This window comes from Arvicanthis niloticus, chromosome 9, assembly GCF_011762505.2.
Source record: "Arvicanthis niloticus isolate mArvNil1 chromosome 9, mArvNil1.pat.X, whole genome shotgun sequence".
NCBI classification, from domain to species: Eukaryota; Metazoa; Chordata; class Mammalia; order Rodentia; family Muridae; genus Arvicanthis; species Arvicanthis niloticus.
The window spans coordinates 85,594,647-85,607,912 of record NC_047666.1 but is presented as its reverse complement, the minus strand read 5'-3'; the positions used below and the strand labels follow the sequence as shown (position 1 = coordinate 85,607,912).

At 40.6% G+C, this 13,266-nt stretch overlaps 1 protein-coding gene across 3 annotated transcripts in view; it reads left to right on the top strand.

Moving 5' to 3' along the window:
- Positions 1–13,266, top strand: part of Ipo8 (importin 8) — a 66,931-nt gene that overhangs the window by 9,206 nt on the left and 44,459 nt on the right. For 2 of the 3 annotated variants that reach the window (XM_034511579.2, XM_034511580.2), the window contains exons 2-6: positions 280–361; positions 3,144–3,300; positions 6,614–6,772; positions 8,058–8,214; positions 12,570–12,659. In XM_034511579.2, the coding sequence (XP_034367470.1) occupies positions 280–361; positions 3,144–3,300; positions 6,614–6,772; positions 8,058–8,214; positions 12,570–12,659 (645 nt within the window). The remainder of the gene's footprint in view (positions 1–279; positions 362–3,143; positions 3,301–6,613; positions 6,773–8,057; positions 8,215–12,569; positions 12,660–13,266) is intronic. The other variant, XM_034511582.1, reaches the window with a different exon arrangement.

Genomic DNA, 13,266 nt, shown 5'->3' with positions numbered 1-13,266 from the left:
ATCTCATGTTAAAAGCCTTTCTTTCTGCTGGGCAGTAGAGACACTGGGAGTCTGCCTCCAACACTTGGGAGGCAGAGGCAGGCAAATTTCTGCAATTCATGCCAGCCTGATCTATAGAAGGAGTTTCAAGGCTACACAGAGAAACGCTAACTCAAAAAACAACCACAAAACAGTAACAAAAATGTTTTTCTTTCATTTAGACAGTAATATATTCTGTAATGGTGCTAGTAGCTATTCAGAATGCCCTGTTTTTTACCAAGCATTTCTTTGTAATTTCAGTCCTACAAGATTATTAATTTTGCCCCCAGCTTGCTTCGGATCATAGTCTCTGACCATGTGGAGTTCCCTGTGCGTCAGGCAGGTAAGTTGAGTTTTCAAGTCAATAAGAGTTCTACTTTATATCGTTACAATGTACTGTATAAGACCTGAACAAGAAGGTGACAGTTAAAATTCCAGTGTTGATCCATGAATGACCCTTAAGGCCCCCACCCCTGTAGGAGGAGCTGCTGGCAGTTGATGGCTGCTGAAGGAGAGTCACTCTCCTTAGGTGATGTGGCTGCTGGTAAGTCACTCATGCCTTCGTGGATGGCCACACACTCAGGATCCCAAGGCATCACTAATTTGACTCAAGGCTATTAATAATAACAATAAAATATAAAGAGAAAATAAAGATGGGGAGGGATGTACTATAGAGGTTACTAGGTAGTGAAGGGAGGTAGTGGTGGATTGTTGATAATGATCAAAATACATTATCTATATGTAACATTCAAGGAATAAAAAATGTAATTTAAAAATCTGTATCTTAAAAATCTCTTGAAAAATTAGGAAGAACTCGTGAAATACTTCTAAGACAAAAGAATACTTTTTTTCTCTTGGAAAGTTAGTGGTGGATACTGAGTTCTTGAAGCTACCCTAGGTTTGTTTTTTTTTTAATCTCTTTGCTTTCATCCATCTGTCAGTTCCTTGCCTCTCTAACATCGCTGTTTTCCATTTCGCTTTTCCACTTTTAATAATTTATCTTCGCAATTTGTTATGATCCCAGTAGCATAACCATAGGTCAGTTAGATTCAGACTGCAGATTTATAGATCTGAATTCTAGTGGCATTTGTGTCAAGTCACAGATGTAGTGTATTGCTTGGACTTTTTTTTTTTTTTTTTTTTTTCTTTCTGAGACAGGGTTTCTCTATGTTATAGCATTGGCTGTCCTGGAATTCACTCTGTAGACCAGGTTGGCCTCAAACTCACAGAAATCTGCCTATCTCTGCCTCCCCAGGGCTAGGATTAAAGGTGTGTGCTACTACCATCTAACTTTGAATGGATGGTTGAATGGGGACCAGAACTTCTTGTCTTGTCCGTCCGTCCTTCCTTCCTTCCTTCCTTCCTTTCTTCCTTTCTTCCTTTCTTTTTCCTTTTTAGATAGTATCAGGAATTAGACATTTTGTTTTAATCATGAAACTTATTTTTATGTCTGTGGGATAATTCCATGATGTGTGTCTTTCTTCCTTAACCCCTACATGTAGTATAGGTTGGCTTTGAATTCATGATTTTTCTGTTGCTGCCTTTCCAAGATTATAGGCATGCACTACCATGTCCAGCTTTTTCTATTATTGCATGATTAGTCTTAATCACATCATAGAATAATTGTACTGAGGTAAATGAGATAGCCTGGTTTAAATTAAAAAGCCCTTTAAAACACATACACACTCCCACACATATACATGCTTACCGTGCTGTAAGTTTTTTTTTTCTCAAACACATTGAAATCCTAGGTGCATCAAATGCATGAAAGAGGGCTTATAGAATATAAAGTTCATGATTTAGTTGAATTTCAGTCACATTTTAACCAATACAGAACATGTTGTATTTTTTCAATGGTGAAATGTTTTTATCATCCATGTTTAATTTATAGTAAAATTGAAGTAGAAGAAACTTTATTGGGGGCAGAAAGGAGAGAGAAAGCTGAGGAGCTTTTCAGAAACATGCCTGTCTTTACACACATGTGAGAATATGTGTTTACACTAAGGGTTCAACTGGAATGGTTAAAAGGCTTCACATTGCTTCTTTTCTCTTCTCTCTTTGAGACAAGCCCTCACACTTTAACCCAGGCTAGCCTTGAGTTGATTATATAGCTCAGATTGGATTTAGACCTGAAGTAGTCTTTCTGTCTCAACTTCCCCATGTGCTGGGGTTAGGAGTGTGCATCACCATGTCTTGCCACATCTCTTATTATTCTGGGAAGCTAGCTCAGTGGATAAAATGCTTTGCCTGCAAGTGTGAGGATCCGTGTTCTCATCCCCAGAACCTGCGTGACAGCTAGCCACACGTGGTGGCCTCTCATAATCCCATCACTTGAAAGGCAGTGATGGGCTCTTAGAGCAAGATGACTAGCTCAGAGTCGATGGCCTCCGCATCCGGTTTAACCCCTGCCTTAGTACATAAGTTGGATAGTGATCAAGAAGAAACTCTGGGCCTCTACATGCACGCATGTGCATACACAGTCCCCTGCCCTCACATGGGCCCACACACATGTGAATATGAATATATGTGCATACCGCAAACACACACCAAACAAAATAAAGCAGTATTGTAGCAGTAATTCGGCTAATTTCTTCCAAATGTCTTTTTGTCGCATATTGAGAAGAGTAGAAACAAAGTAATCGATTTATATATTTTGATAGATAGAGCTATAGATTACTTGGGATTTTCCAAACATATATGAGAGTGGATATCTATTTATGAATTATAAATAATATCTCAAAGGATTAAATGAAATTACCAGTGCTATAAGAGCTCAAATACTCCCGAACGTGCAGAGTGACGAGGGACAGGATCAGCAGCAGACAGCAGCTTACTGCTAGGTTTGAGAAAAGGGAAATTTCCTGATGTCACTGTGTTTGTGCTCAGTCTGAAAACATGGACATGATTCTAAGGTCATGTCTGTGTCACTCAAGGATGTCCTCTGGCTTGGTGGGATGTTTCTATTTGACTCCAATATAAAACTTTTGAATTTTTCCTATCTCCTCTTCCCAAGTTGGGGAACTTTTTGCACCTGTAAGGTTTTCCATTTTGGGTGGGCATTGTCTTCTACATGGCTGAGTTGTAAGACTGAGTCCAACATATTTTTCTTTTTCTCTTAAACTCAGCTGCCATCTACCTGAAGAACATGGTGACACAATACTGGCCGGACAGGGAGCCTCCACCAGGAGAAGTGATATTTCCCTTCAATATCCATGAGAATGACCGGCAGCAAATCCGTGACAACATTGTGGAAGGGATCATTCGGTCTCCAGATCTGGTGAGGTAGGTCACGCCCTGTCTGTGTGATCTGAGGAGGCATTTGGCCTGGGCTGGGACCATCGAGTGTAGTCTTCAGCTTTGTTTGTGTGTATGTATTTTTTTTATTTTTTTGAAGACAGGTCTCATATATCCCAGGCTAGTCTCAAGGGGAGCAAGATTGTTTATTAAGTGCATCTGTCAAGAAAACAGAGGAAAAAGAAAGGAAATTTGAGGGGAACGGTAACAGAAAGAGCAAGTGTAGGGTTATTGCGCAGTTGTTTTTGTTAGCTAGGAGAACTCAGTGGTTCCCATATGCCACTTGTGTCCCAGGAACCTCACAAAACCATTGTCTGTGAGAATGCTTGTTTCCTGATCTCCTGGATGTCCCACTGGTTCTAAAGCAGCATGCAGGAGTAGCTCGCCCTGCCAATCTGGCACTTAGCTTGAACCGAGAAATGGACCATGAGGTCCATCTTAAGACGAAATCCTAAAAAGTGAAAAGTTTTAGCTATACTTTATGCCTGTGTTGTTTAAAGGAATGGCTGCTGATAGTAGACAGGAAATTCCTGGTTCTTTTTTTTTTTTTTAAAATGAGACAGTCCTCTGTGGCTTTGCTCCTTTCATGTCCTAAGGAACCTTGAAGATATTGCTGCTTCTTGTCTAATTTTGTTTAAAAGTATTTCAGAGAAAATTGACTTGGTACCATAAGAAAGATTCAATATGCAGTATTCAATATTTCTTTATATTCAATATTCAATAATTTTTTTCCAGTTTTTGTAGATCTAAGTTGTTGAATATTCAACTGAACACTAGTTTTTGTGTATGTTTTACAATTTGGAATCCTTGGACTGAGAGTGTAGCTCAGTTGGTAGACTGCTTTCCTAGCATGCGTGAGACCTTGGGTTCAATTCCTAGCACTGCATACAATGGTGTAGTGGTACATGCATGAATCCCAGTACTTGGGGTGTAGAAGCAGGAGCATCAGAAGTTTAAAGCAGCATGGAGGGGTAGCTCACTCCTTCAGCCATCTTCAGCAGCGTATTGCATTGGAGATCACCAGTCTGGGCTATGTAAAACTTCCTCACAAATAAACAGCTCAGTGAAAATTACAATTTGGAAATCTAATTTTGTCAGGTTAATTCTCTAATCAAATGACCTCATGAGGACATACTTGGTAGTAATAGTGGTAGTTTGTAGAAGAGACATTTTTTGCTTCCCCTATGTTTTCTTTTCAATCTTAATTACAGATGAGATACCACTAAAGAAGTGATGACTGCACTAAGCGCTGTAGGATAGCATCTTGCATACTCCTCTTTTCCTGTCTTATTTCTTTTGTTGCTTTTTTTTTTAAATTTTTTTCTTTGTCAATGGTTCTTCAGTTTCCCATTTTCAGAAATCACCTAGCAAATCCATATTTGTTGCAAAGTACAAGAATTAGTGTATATTTTCACGGGTACAGTGTACCCTACTGGCTCGCTCTTAACTGATGAGAACTAGGTTTATCCAGTTGATAGATGTGTGTGTATATACATCTTATACTCAGAGAGGTTCTCTACCAGTGAACCACACACCAGCCCTAGGTGTGCCCATTTGGTAGGTATATGTGTATCTGTCTACCTATATATCTATATTTGTACGTATGTATACATATCTATCATTGACCTATCATCATCTGTGTGTTGGCATGTCTCTGTATATATGTGTGTATCATCTATCTGCATGTGTATACATAATCTATATCTATGTTATTATCCCTTCTCTCTGTGTGCTTCTGTCTCTGTCTCTCTGTTCTTCTCTGTCTATCTTTCTCTCTCGTTCTTTCTTTGTGTGTGCTGTAGATCAAACCCAGGACCCTATATATGCTGCTCCTTCTGGATATGAAGACTCACATGTAAGAATTTTTACAGAGTTGAGGTAGCTGTGCTGTATACTTTGAAATTTTTGACAAGTCTTTTAAAATTTATTTATTTTTTAACTTTTTGTTGATTCTTTGTGATTTTTACACCATGTATTCTCATCCCTTCATATCCGCCCTCTGCCCTTGCATCTATCTCCCCAAGGAAAATAAAAATAAAAAGACAAAACATAAAAATTAACACCTTTTGGAAGCCGTAGTATGTTAGAGTGTGTCCCACAGTAGACCCTTCTGTTTACACATCATTACTTGTAAATGTTCATTGCAATGAGTCATTGGTATGGTTTGAGGCTTCTAGCTTCTGCTATAGCATTAATACTAGATCCTCACTGGGACTCCTCTTCTTGTGGCCCTGAGTCATAGAGATCCTACAGCTTTGGGTCTGCAGGACTGGTCCATTCACATGCTTCTGCAGCTCACAGGTGAGCTAGATGTTGGGGTGAGCCAACTCAAAGCCCTGGATCTGGGGCTAGGTGGTAGCTGAGTTGGTCAGCCCACCAACTCTCCTGCACCCACACCACCAGGGTGAGCTCTTCAGTGCTGCCCCAGCTAGCTCACCCAATGCCACAGCTGGCAAGGGGCAGGGTCAGCTCTCCCATTCTCATGCCATCAGTGCCCATGGCTCACCTCCACCCATGCCACAAGAACTAGCTCTACTCTGCTTCCCAGTTAAGGTGTGGGGCCCACTCTCCCCAGTACTGCAGCCAGAGAGGCGCTGGGCTAGCTCCACTGTGCTGTCCAGGTGAGATGCTGGGCCTGCTCTCTTGGGTGCTGCAGCTGGTGAGGGGCAGGACCGGATCTCCTGTTCTCATGACCCCAGGGCCAGCTCTACTGACTACTGCAGATGGTGAGGGTTGAGGTTGAGAAGGTATCACCTCCACACCATCTCATGGCAGATGAGTGGCAGGGACAACTTTCTTGTGCTCACACCCTCGTGGCTAGCTCACTGTCTCCCACCATTGGGGCCAGCCAGGTGCTACCCAGCTGAGGTGCAGGGCCCACTAAAATACCTTTAGGATAAGATGGAGATTTCATTTATTTGAGGGGGTTCCCCCATTCTGTTTATTTTCAGTAAATTGTGCCACTGAGAAGGTTTTTTTTAACAGGATCACTTTTTCCTCACATGGTGGCTACATGTATACAGTCTTTTGCTGCATAAGTTAACAATGTATACAGTGGTATCCCATGTATTTACATCTCCTTAGATGTAACTACATGAGCATCCTAGGTTATAAAGGTACACTCTGGTGTTCACATGAATTTGGACTTGCTAATAACACATTTCTTAATGTTATCCATGCTCAGTGCGTGGTGTATAACAAAGGTAAAGGGAGCTGGAGAACATTGTACCAATATTGTAGGTCTTTGGAGGATGATACTCTGCACTGCTTGAATTTGTGTATTTTTTTCCCCACCTCACAGAGTTCAGCTAACAATGTGTCTCCGAGTCATCATTAGACATGATTTTCCCGGTCATTGGCCTGCAGTGGTCGACAAGATAGACTACTACTTGCAGTCACCAAACAGTGGGAGCTGGCTTGGCAGTTTACTGTGCTTATATCAGCTGGTGAAGACCTATGAGTAAGTTCATTTCCACTAGCAAAGAGAGCCAGTGTCCTGCGGCGTCAGACTTGTAGAGCAGCCTGCTGTGGGGCTTGGCAAAATCAGTTCATTGTGGAACACGCTGAGTCAAACAGTTAGTGTGTTCACTTGCTGCAGTTGCTCAGTGGCACTCAGGTTTTCTGATGTACACTGATGATTTCTGTGGCAGTGAGTGGTGGTATGGTATACTTTCTTTAGCTGCTGCTGTAGATACACCTCGGATACAGAAACCAGATACGTTTCTGGTAAGAAGAGGTAGGGAATGTAAACGTTCTTTGGGATATTTCCATGAAAGTTGCTGCTGAGGTACAAGACTTGGATGGCAGTTAATGTTATTTTATAGGGTTTCAAGACGACTGCTGCTTTCGTATATGCAGTCCTGTACTTTTCCTTTGTTTTGAGACAGGTAATCACTTGGTAGATCAAGCTGGCCTTGAAGTCACAGCCATCCTCCTGCCTCGGGCTTCTGAGTGCTGAGATCATAGCCCATATAGTTTTTGGTCTTTAAGATGATAGTTTAGAAAGTTTTATAGAATTTCTATTTAGAAAATAACTTTAGATTGGCAGCAATACAAGTTAACTGAGAAAACACCCAGGCTTGTAAGGTATATTTACTCTCAGTGAAGGGTGATATGAGAAAGTTTTCTTCATGCTATCTACCCTACAGAATGATATGTCTAAGCTAGCAGATCAGCTTTCCTTTTATAGGATGAATTATGGTTTGATGAGAGTTAAATACTAAAAATCATCCCATATAAAATTAGTAAATAGTCTTGGATTTATCCATCCTTCCTTCCTTCTTTCCCTCCATCCCTCCCTCCCTCCCTCCCTCCCTCCCTCCCTCCTTCCGTCCCTCCCTCCCTCCTTCCTTCCCTCCCTCCCATTGCTGTATAGCAAACCAGCCCAGGTCCCTTTTCATGAGGCACATCCCGAGCCCTTGGCATTTTCAGACAGATTTTGCTTTACAAGTTCAGGCTGGCCTTGAAATCATGATCCTTCTGTCTTACCTTCTGAGAACTGGGATTGCAGTTCAGTGTTGGACTCTTAAACTAGTCCCAACCTTTGAACAAAGATTTTGTGCCTGCCTGAAACAAGATTTATTCAGAGTTTCTTCCAACTTGATTGCAACAATTGCATAGAAAGTTTAAGCCCTTGTTTCATTACTTCTGTTTTGTATGGTTAACAAGTCTTTTTCACTCATTGTTTACAGCTCACTGGGAAGGAGTAATCATCCCCTTCTTATTCTCTGTCTTTGCTCATGCAGATATAAAAAAGCAGAAGAAAGAGAGCCTCTTCTGGCAGCCATGCAGATATTTCTGCCTCGAATTCAGCAGCAAATCCTGCAGCTGCTTCCCGATGCCTCCCATTACTCTGTGTTGCTGCAGAAACAGATTCTGAAAATCTTCTATGCTCTCGTTCAGGTCAGTCAGACTGCAGAAGATGAACACGGAAGAACCTTGTATTTGTGTCTACTCTGTAGAAGCATCAATCATTATTTAGAATCATATTTTTAACCTTAGGAGAATCAGGCTCACAGAAATGTACTGTTAGCCATGATCACTGGGCATCCAGAGTTCAGTTTGGTGTCTGTGTGCTGTCTTTCTGGGTGTAAAGTCCCAAATTATAAAGAACCCCAGGTGTTGCTTGGCCTAAAACTTGAGTTTAGACTTAAGGTGCCCTGTTTGCTGGTTAGTTGTGATTATAGGAGGAGAGGAAAGAAATAGAGTCCTCCTTAATAGGGGATCACATTGATGGCCTTTTCTCTTCTTCAGCCAAATTTAAGCCAACATAGATTCAGTGGCTCTGTGGAGGAGGGTCCCTGTAGGCTTTATAGCAGGCTGGGAAAAACCATCAGGGGGGCAGTAAAAGTGAAACCCAGATTAGCCTAATTTTGGTGACCAGTGCTGGGCTAAGACTTTTTACTTTACCCAGATCATTTTACTTTAGCCATATTTAAGCACAGCACAATATTGGAAAGAGTATTCAGATAGCAATTGATTCAGGCCCATGAGTATGACAGAGCTTAAGGCATGTTTGCATTGAAGCTTTTTACAAAGTACACGTGTGGCTTCATTGAGGTAAACAAAGTGCCTGGTCCTAAGCTAACACAGAAATCACTTAGGCTGTTGTACAAATGGTATGTCTCACAAGAGTGAGTTTCATGACCTGGAAGTAAAGCTCAAGGTTTTAGGGGAAAAAAGTCTGAGATAAACAAACATAATATTCTGGGGGTTATGAGCAGAGCCTGGCCCAACAGGTAGCAAAAGATCACCAAGTTGTAAACTACATTTTCACCAGCATTCCAGGAGAAACAGCCAAATATCTTTTCCCTTTGGAGAGATCAGCTGTGTATTTAACTTTCCTTGGCTTCTCCCGTGTTTGTCTGTGTGCACATGGCCTTTATGCCATCCACACTTTTTTTTTTTTTTTTTTTTTTTTGACTTAAGCTATAAGGGCTACTACTATGGTACTTTAAAAAATAATTAGAAGATAAGGATGGAATGTCTTTAAAATTTGAGAATACTTAACATTGATTACTTGAGAAACTTGAGTAAATGATTTCAGCCTGGGAAGAATAATTGGGGTCAGCCTAAATGTGAATGGATTAAAGCTCTGATCTGTGCTCTCCATAATTGCTTGTGATACAGGGTGGGGTATTTGAGCTAGGGAGGCAGGAGAGCTGGGGTAGGTTCTTCATTTTGACTTGGGCATCTTTGGACTGTTTTAGTATCACTACAGTACACAGAGTGTAGTGTGTGTGTGTATAAATAATTTTTTTAATTTTATTTTTTGGAATTTTTAAAAGATTATTTATTTAATGGATGTGAGTACACTTTAGCTGTCTTCAGACACACCAGAAGAGGGCATCAGATCCCATTACAGATGGTTGTGAGCCACCATTGCTGGGAATTGAACTCAGGGTCTCTGGAAGACCAGTCAGTGCTTTTAACTGCTGAGAGGTTAAATAGGGCTTAACCTCTCCAGCCCTATTTTTTGGATTTTTGAGACTGGTTTCTGTTCACTTCTGGCTGTCCTAGAGCTCACTATGTGTATCAGGCTGGCTTCTTACAGAGATCTGCTTGCCTTTGCCTCCTGAATGCTGGGATTAAGGTGTAGCCCACCTCTCCTGGCTTCATAAGCTTTTAATAAAGGCAGTTGAAGGCAAATTTTTTTTTTTAATTTTAAGAATAGATGGAAGGAAGCAGATCTCACAAGAGAGAAGAAAGTAGACTATCAGAGAAATATATTCTCCCACATTTTCTGAAGTTTTTGGGAAGACAGCTTCATGGCCCCTCTTCTAGAGTTAGTATAGAGATCTGTTTCCCTCAGCAGCTTTAGAGATCTCTCTCAGCAGGCCTACTTTACACTGGAGCATCAAAACAACAATAATAGCCTGTGTATTTGGGGCCAGACTAACCTCTCCTACTGGGAAAACAGAGCCAAGCACTGGTTGTAACATGAAGGCTGGTGACATGAGTTTTCTGTGGATTCTTTATACTTGGCTAACACAGGAAGAAAAATCTCTCAAACACATAAAAAAACCAAAAAAAACCAAAAATGGAAGATGAACCATTCTAACATCTTTTAACTGTTTTGGTAATATTTGTCATATATTAGTATGACAATGTGCTTCTCTGTTGAGGCAAAATTAAAAAAAAATTGATTTGAGAAGTGAAACTGCCATAATGTCAGAGAATTAGAATTGACTGGCTGGGATACAGATAGCCCAGACAAATTGCTCTCAAATGTCTGATTCAATGAGATTGACTTTGTCCTAAGTAGCAATTATCTGTGTAGAGGCTTTCACACATACTACAGGAGTCAATACTTTCTGCCTACCCCCCTGCCTGCTCCTCCTCTGGATCTGAGTTCAAGTCCAAAATGCCTTGTTCCCATATGGCATATAGAATAAAGTGTGACCTTTCTGAGTTTTTTTTTTTTTTTAAGGACAGAGTCCCACTGTGCAGTCTAGGTGGGCCTCAAACTTAGGTCAGTCTTCCTGCCTTTGCCTCCTGAGAGATGGTTATGTGTGTATGTCATCACGTCAACTTGTAAGTGTGAAATAACATACCCCTAGCCACCTCTCTCCCCTCCTTCACTATTTGCCATCCCCACCCCTGCGTACACGTTCTCCCAGCTGGATCAAGAGCCTTGTGAGACAGCAGTGATGTCACTAGCACCGAGCTAGGGGACAGTAGATCAGTGGGCATGGAGGCAGCTCATGGCAGAGCAGGAGAGATAGAAGCCTGAGCAATAGTCATTATAGGGATGGGGCCACCAACTAGAAGATGGGGATTGAAAAAAGAGCCTCATGTGTAATTTAGTGAGGTGAAGATTTTTATCAAAGTTCTTATACTTAAAAGTTTGATACATGAAGAGGCAAATTATAAAAATAGCCCAGAATGTATGGGAAGGAAAAGAGATCTTATTGATATCTTTCTTTTTTGATGGTAGACCAGAGAAAAAGCCAATGACATGTATATTTCTAAATTTAAAAGATTTATATGTCAGAACCAGGTGTGTGTTGCAAATGTTTGTAATTCTAGTATTTTTCAGAGCAGAGATGGGAAGATTAAGATTTCAAGGCTCTCTTTGGCTCCATAGCATATTGAAGCCAGCTTGGGCTGCAAGAGACTCTGTTTCAAACTGTAAATGTAACTTTCATTTGCTTGTAGTAAGTGTTGTCTCTGAGGCTTATTGCTTCAGTCTGCTAACCTAGGTCTAGCCCTGGAAGATTCTAGCATCTGTACAATCTTATCTAGGCCTAGAATGTTTTCAGCCTCTGAGATTTACTGCTGAATAAGGCCACTCTTTGTAGTTCTTTCTGAACTCTGTTGTCTGGTTTAACTCAGCTGTTCTGCCTCAAACTCCTCTTCAAGATGACTGATTCAATCTTGCTTCTCTGTTTCTGACTGAATTGCTCTGCTTGGCCTCATAGTATGGCAATCTTCTGAACTTCTGGCTCCTTCTCATTCTTTGGCTTGTTCTGTCTTCACCTGTGTCTAGCTTGTTCTTTCTCTGAGACCTGTCTCTCTCTCTCTCTCCTGGCAAAACTGCATCCTCTCTCTCTCCGTGCTGCTCTCTTAAGTAGCTTCCCTTTCCTCTCTCGTGAGAGTTGGGCAGATCCTATTCTGTCAAATCTTTGTCTGATTCATCACTTTGTCTGCTTCTCAATTAGACATCACTTTCAAACATGGGTGCTTCCTTTTATCAGCTAACTTTACCTTCATTGTCTAGGATTAAAGTTGCATACTAAGAATGTGTCTGTATTTCAGCCAGCGGGATTAAAGGTGTGTGCTAAGGGCTGAGCCACACCACAACTAGAAACAAGGTTTTTTTGTTTGTTTGTTTGTTTTTCAGTAAATAACACAATCTCTGGGTCCATAGTGTAATCAACTATCCTGCAACACAAAACATATCCAACCCACCAACTTACCAATCAACCGGACAAATAAGAAAAGAGGGCTGGGAAAGTAGCTCAGGTGTTTCCGTTGATCCCCTGTGCTACATAAAGTTAGGTATGGTAACATATATCTGTAATTTCAGTATTCAGGAGCTGGAAGTTCAGGAGGTCAGGGTCATCTTGTGAGTTTTAGGTTAGCCTGTGATATGTGAGACCTTATTGCCTCCTATTTGATGATGGTTTTTTTTAAGGCTAAATTTTAGGTTGAATCAGGAGTTGCTGTTTTCTTGCTCAGATATTATCCCAGAAGGTATAAAATGCTGGATTTTATGGTCAGGAAGAATCACTGTCTACTGCTGCTCTGTTTTCCAGTATGCACTGCCTCTTCAGCTGGTGAATCACCAGACCATGACAACGTGGATGGAGATCTTTCGGACCATCATTGATAGGATGGTCCCTCCGGTAAGTCAGAACGCTGAGGAAAGCCTGCAAGTGTATTGGGTGGATTACTTAATGCTGATTCACTGTCTGGTCTTCACTTAACAAAACAAAAACAGAAACCTCCTATCATACTCACTTATAAAATACTGTCATACATAATTAATAATGTTTACTTTTAGAACATCAGATTAGCAAAAGTATTAAAACAGTAACTATGTTTAACTTTACTTAAACTGATTAAAACATTTTAAACCTTGCTACATATCTCTCCAGTCTTTTTTCCTGAATGTATGTTTAGAATTTTACTTATGAAAATAGTACATGTACTTTCATATTTGTTTTTTTCACCAAAAATGAAAAACAATTATTATTAATATTTTTCTGGCTATAACTGTTCTTTAAAATTAATTTTTATTTTACACTTAAAATTTTTGTTAGTGTATGTTTGTATTGGTAGGTGGTATGTGTGTGAGAATACACCATGGTATATGTGTAGAGGTCAGAGGATACTTGTGATTCTTTCTTTCAACCATGTGTCTCTTGAGGATCAAATTTAGGTCATTGAGGTTGGTATAGGCACCTTTACCTACTAAGCCATCATGCAGGCCCTTGACTGTTGTCATACTGT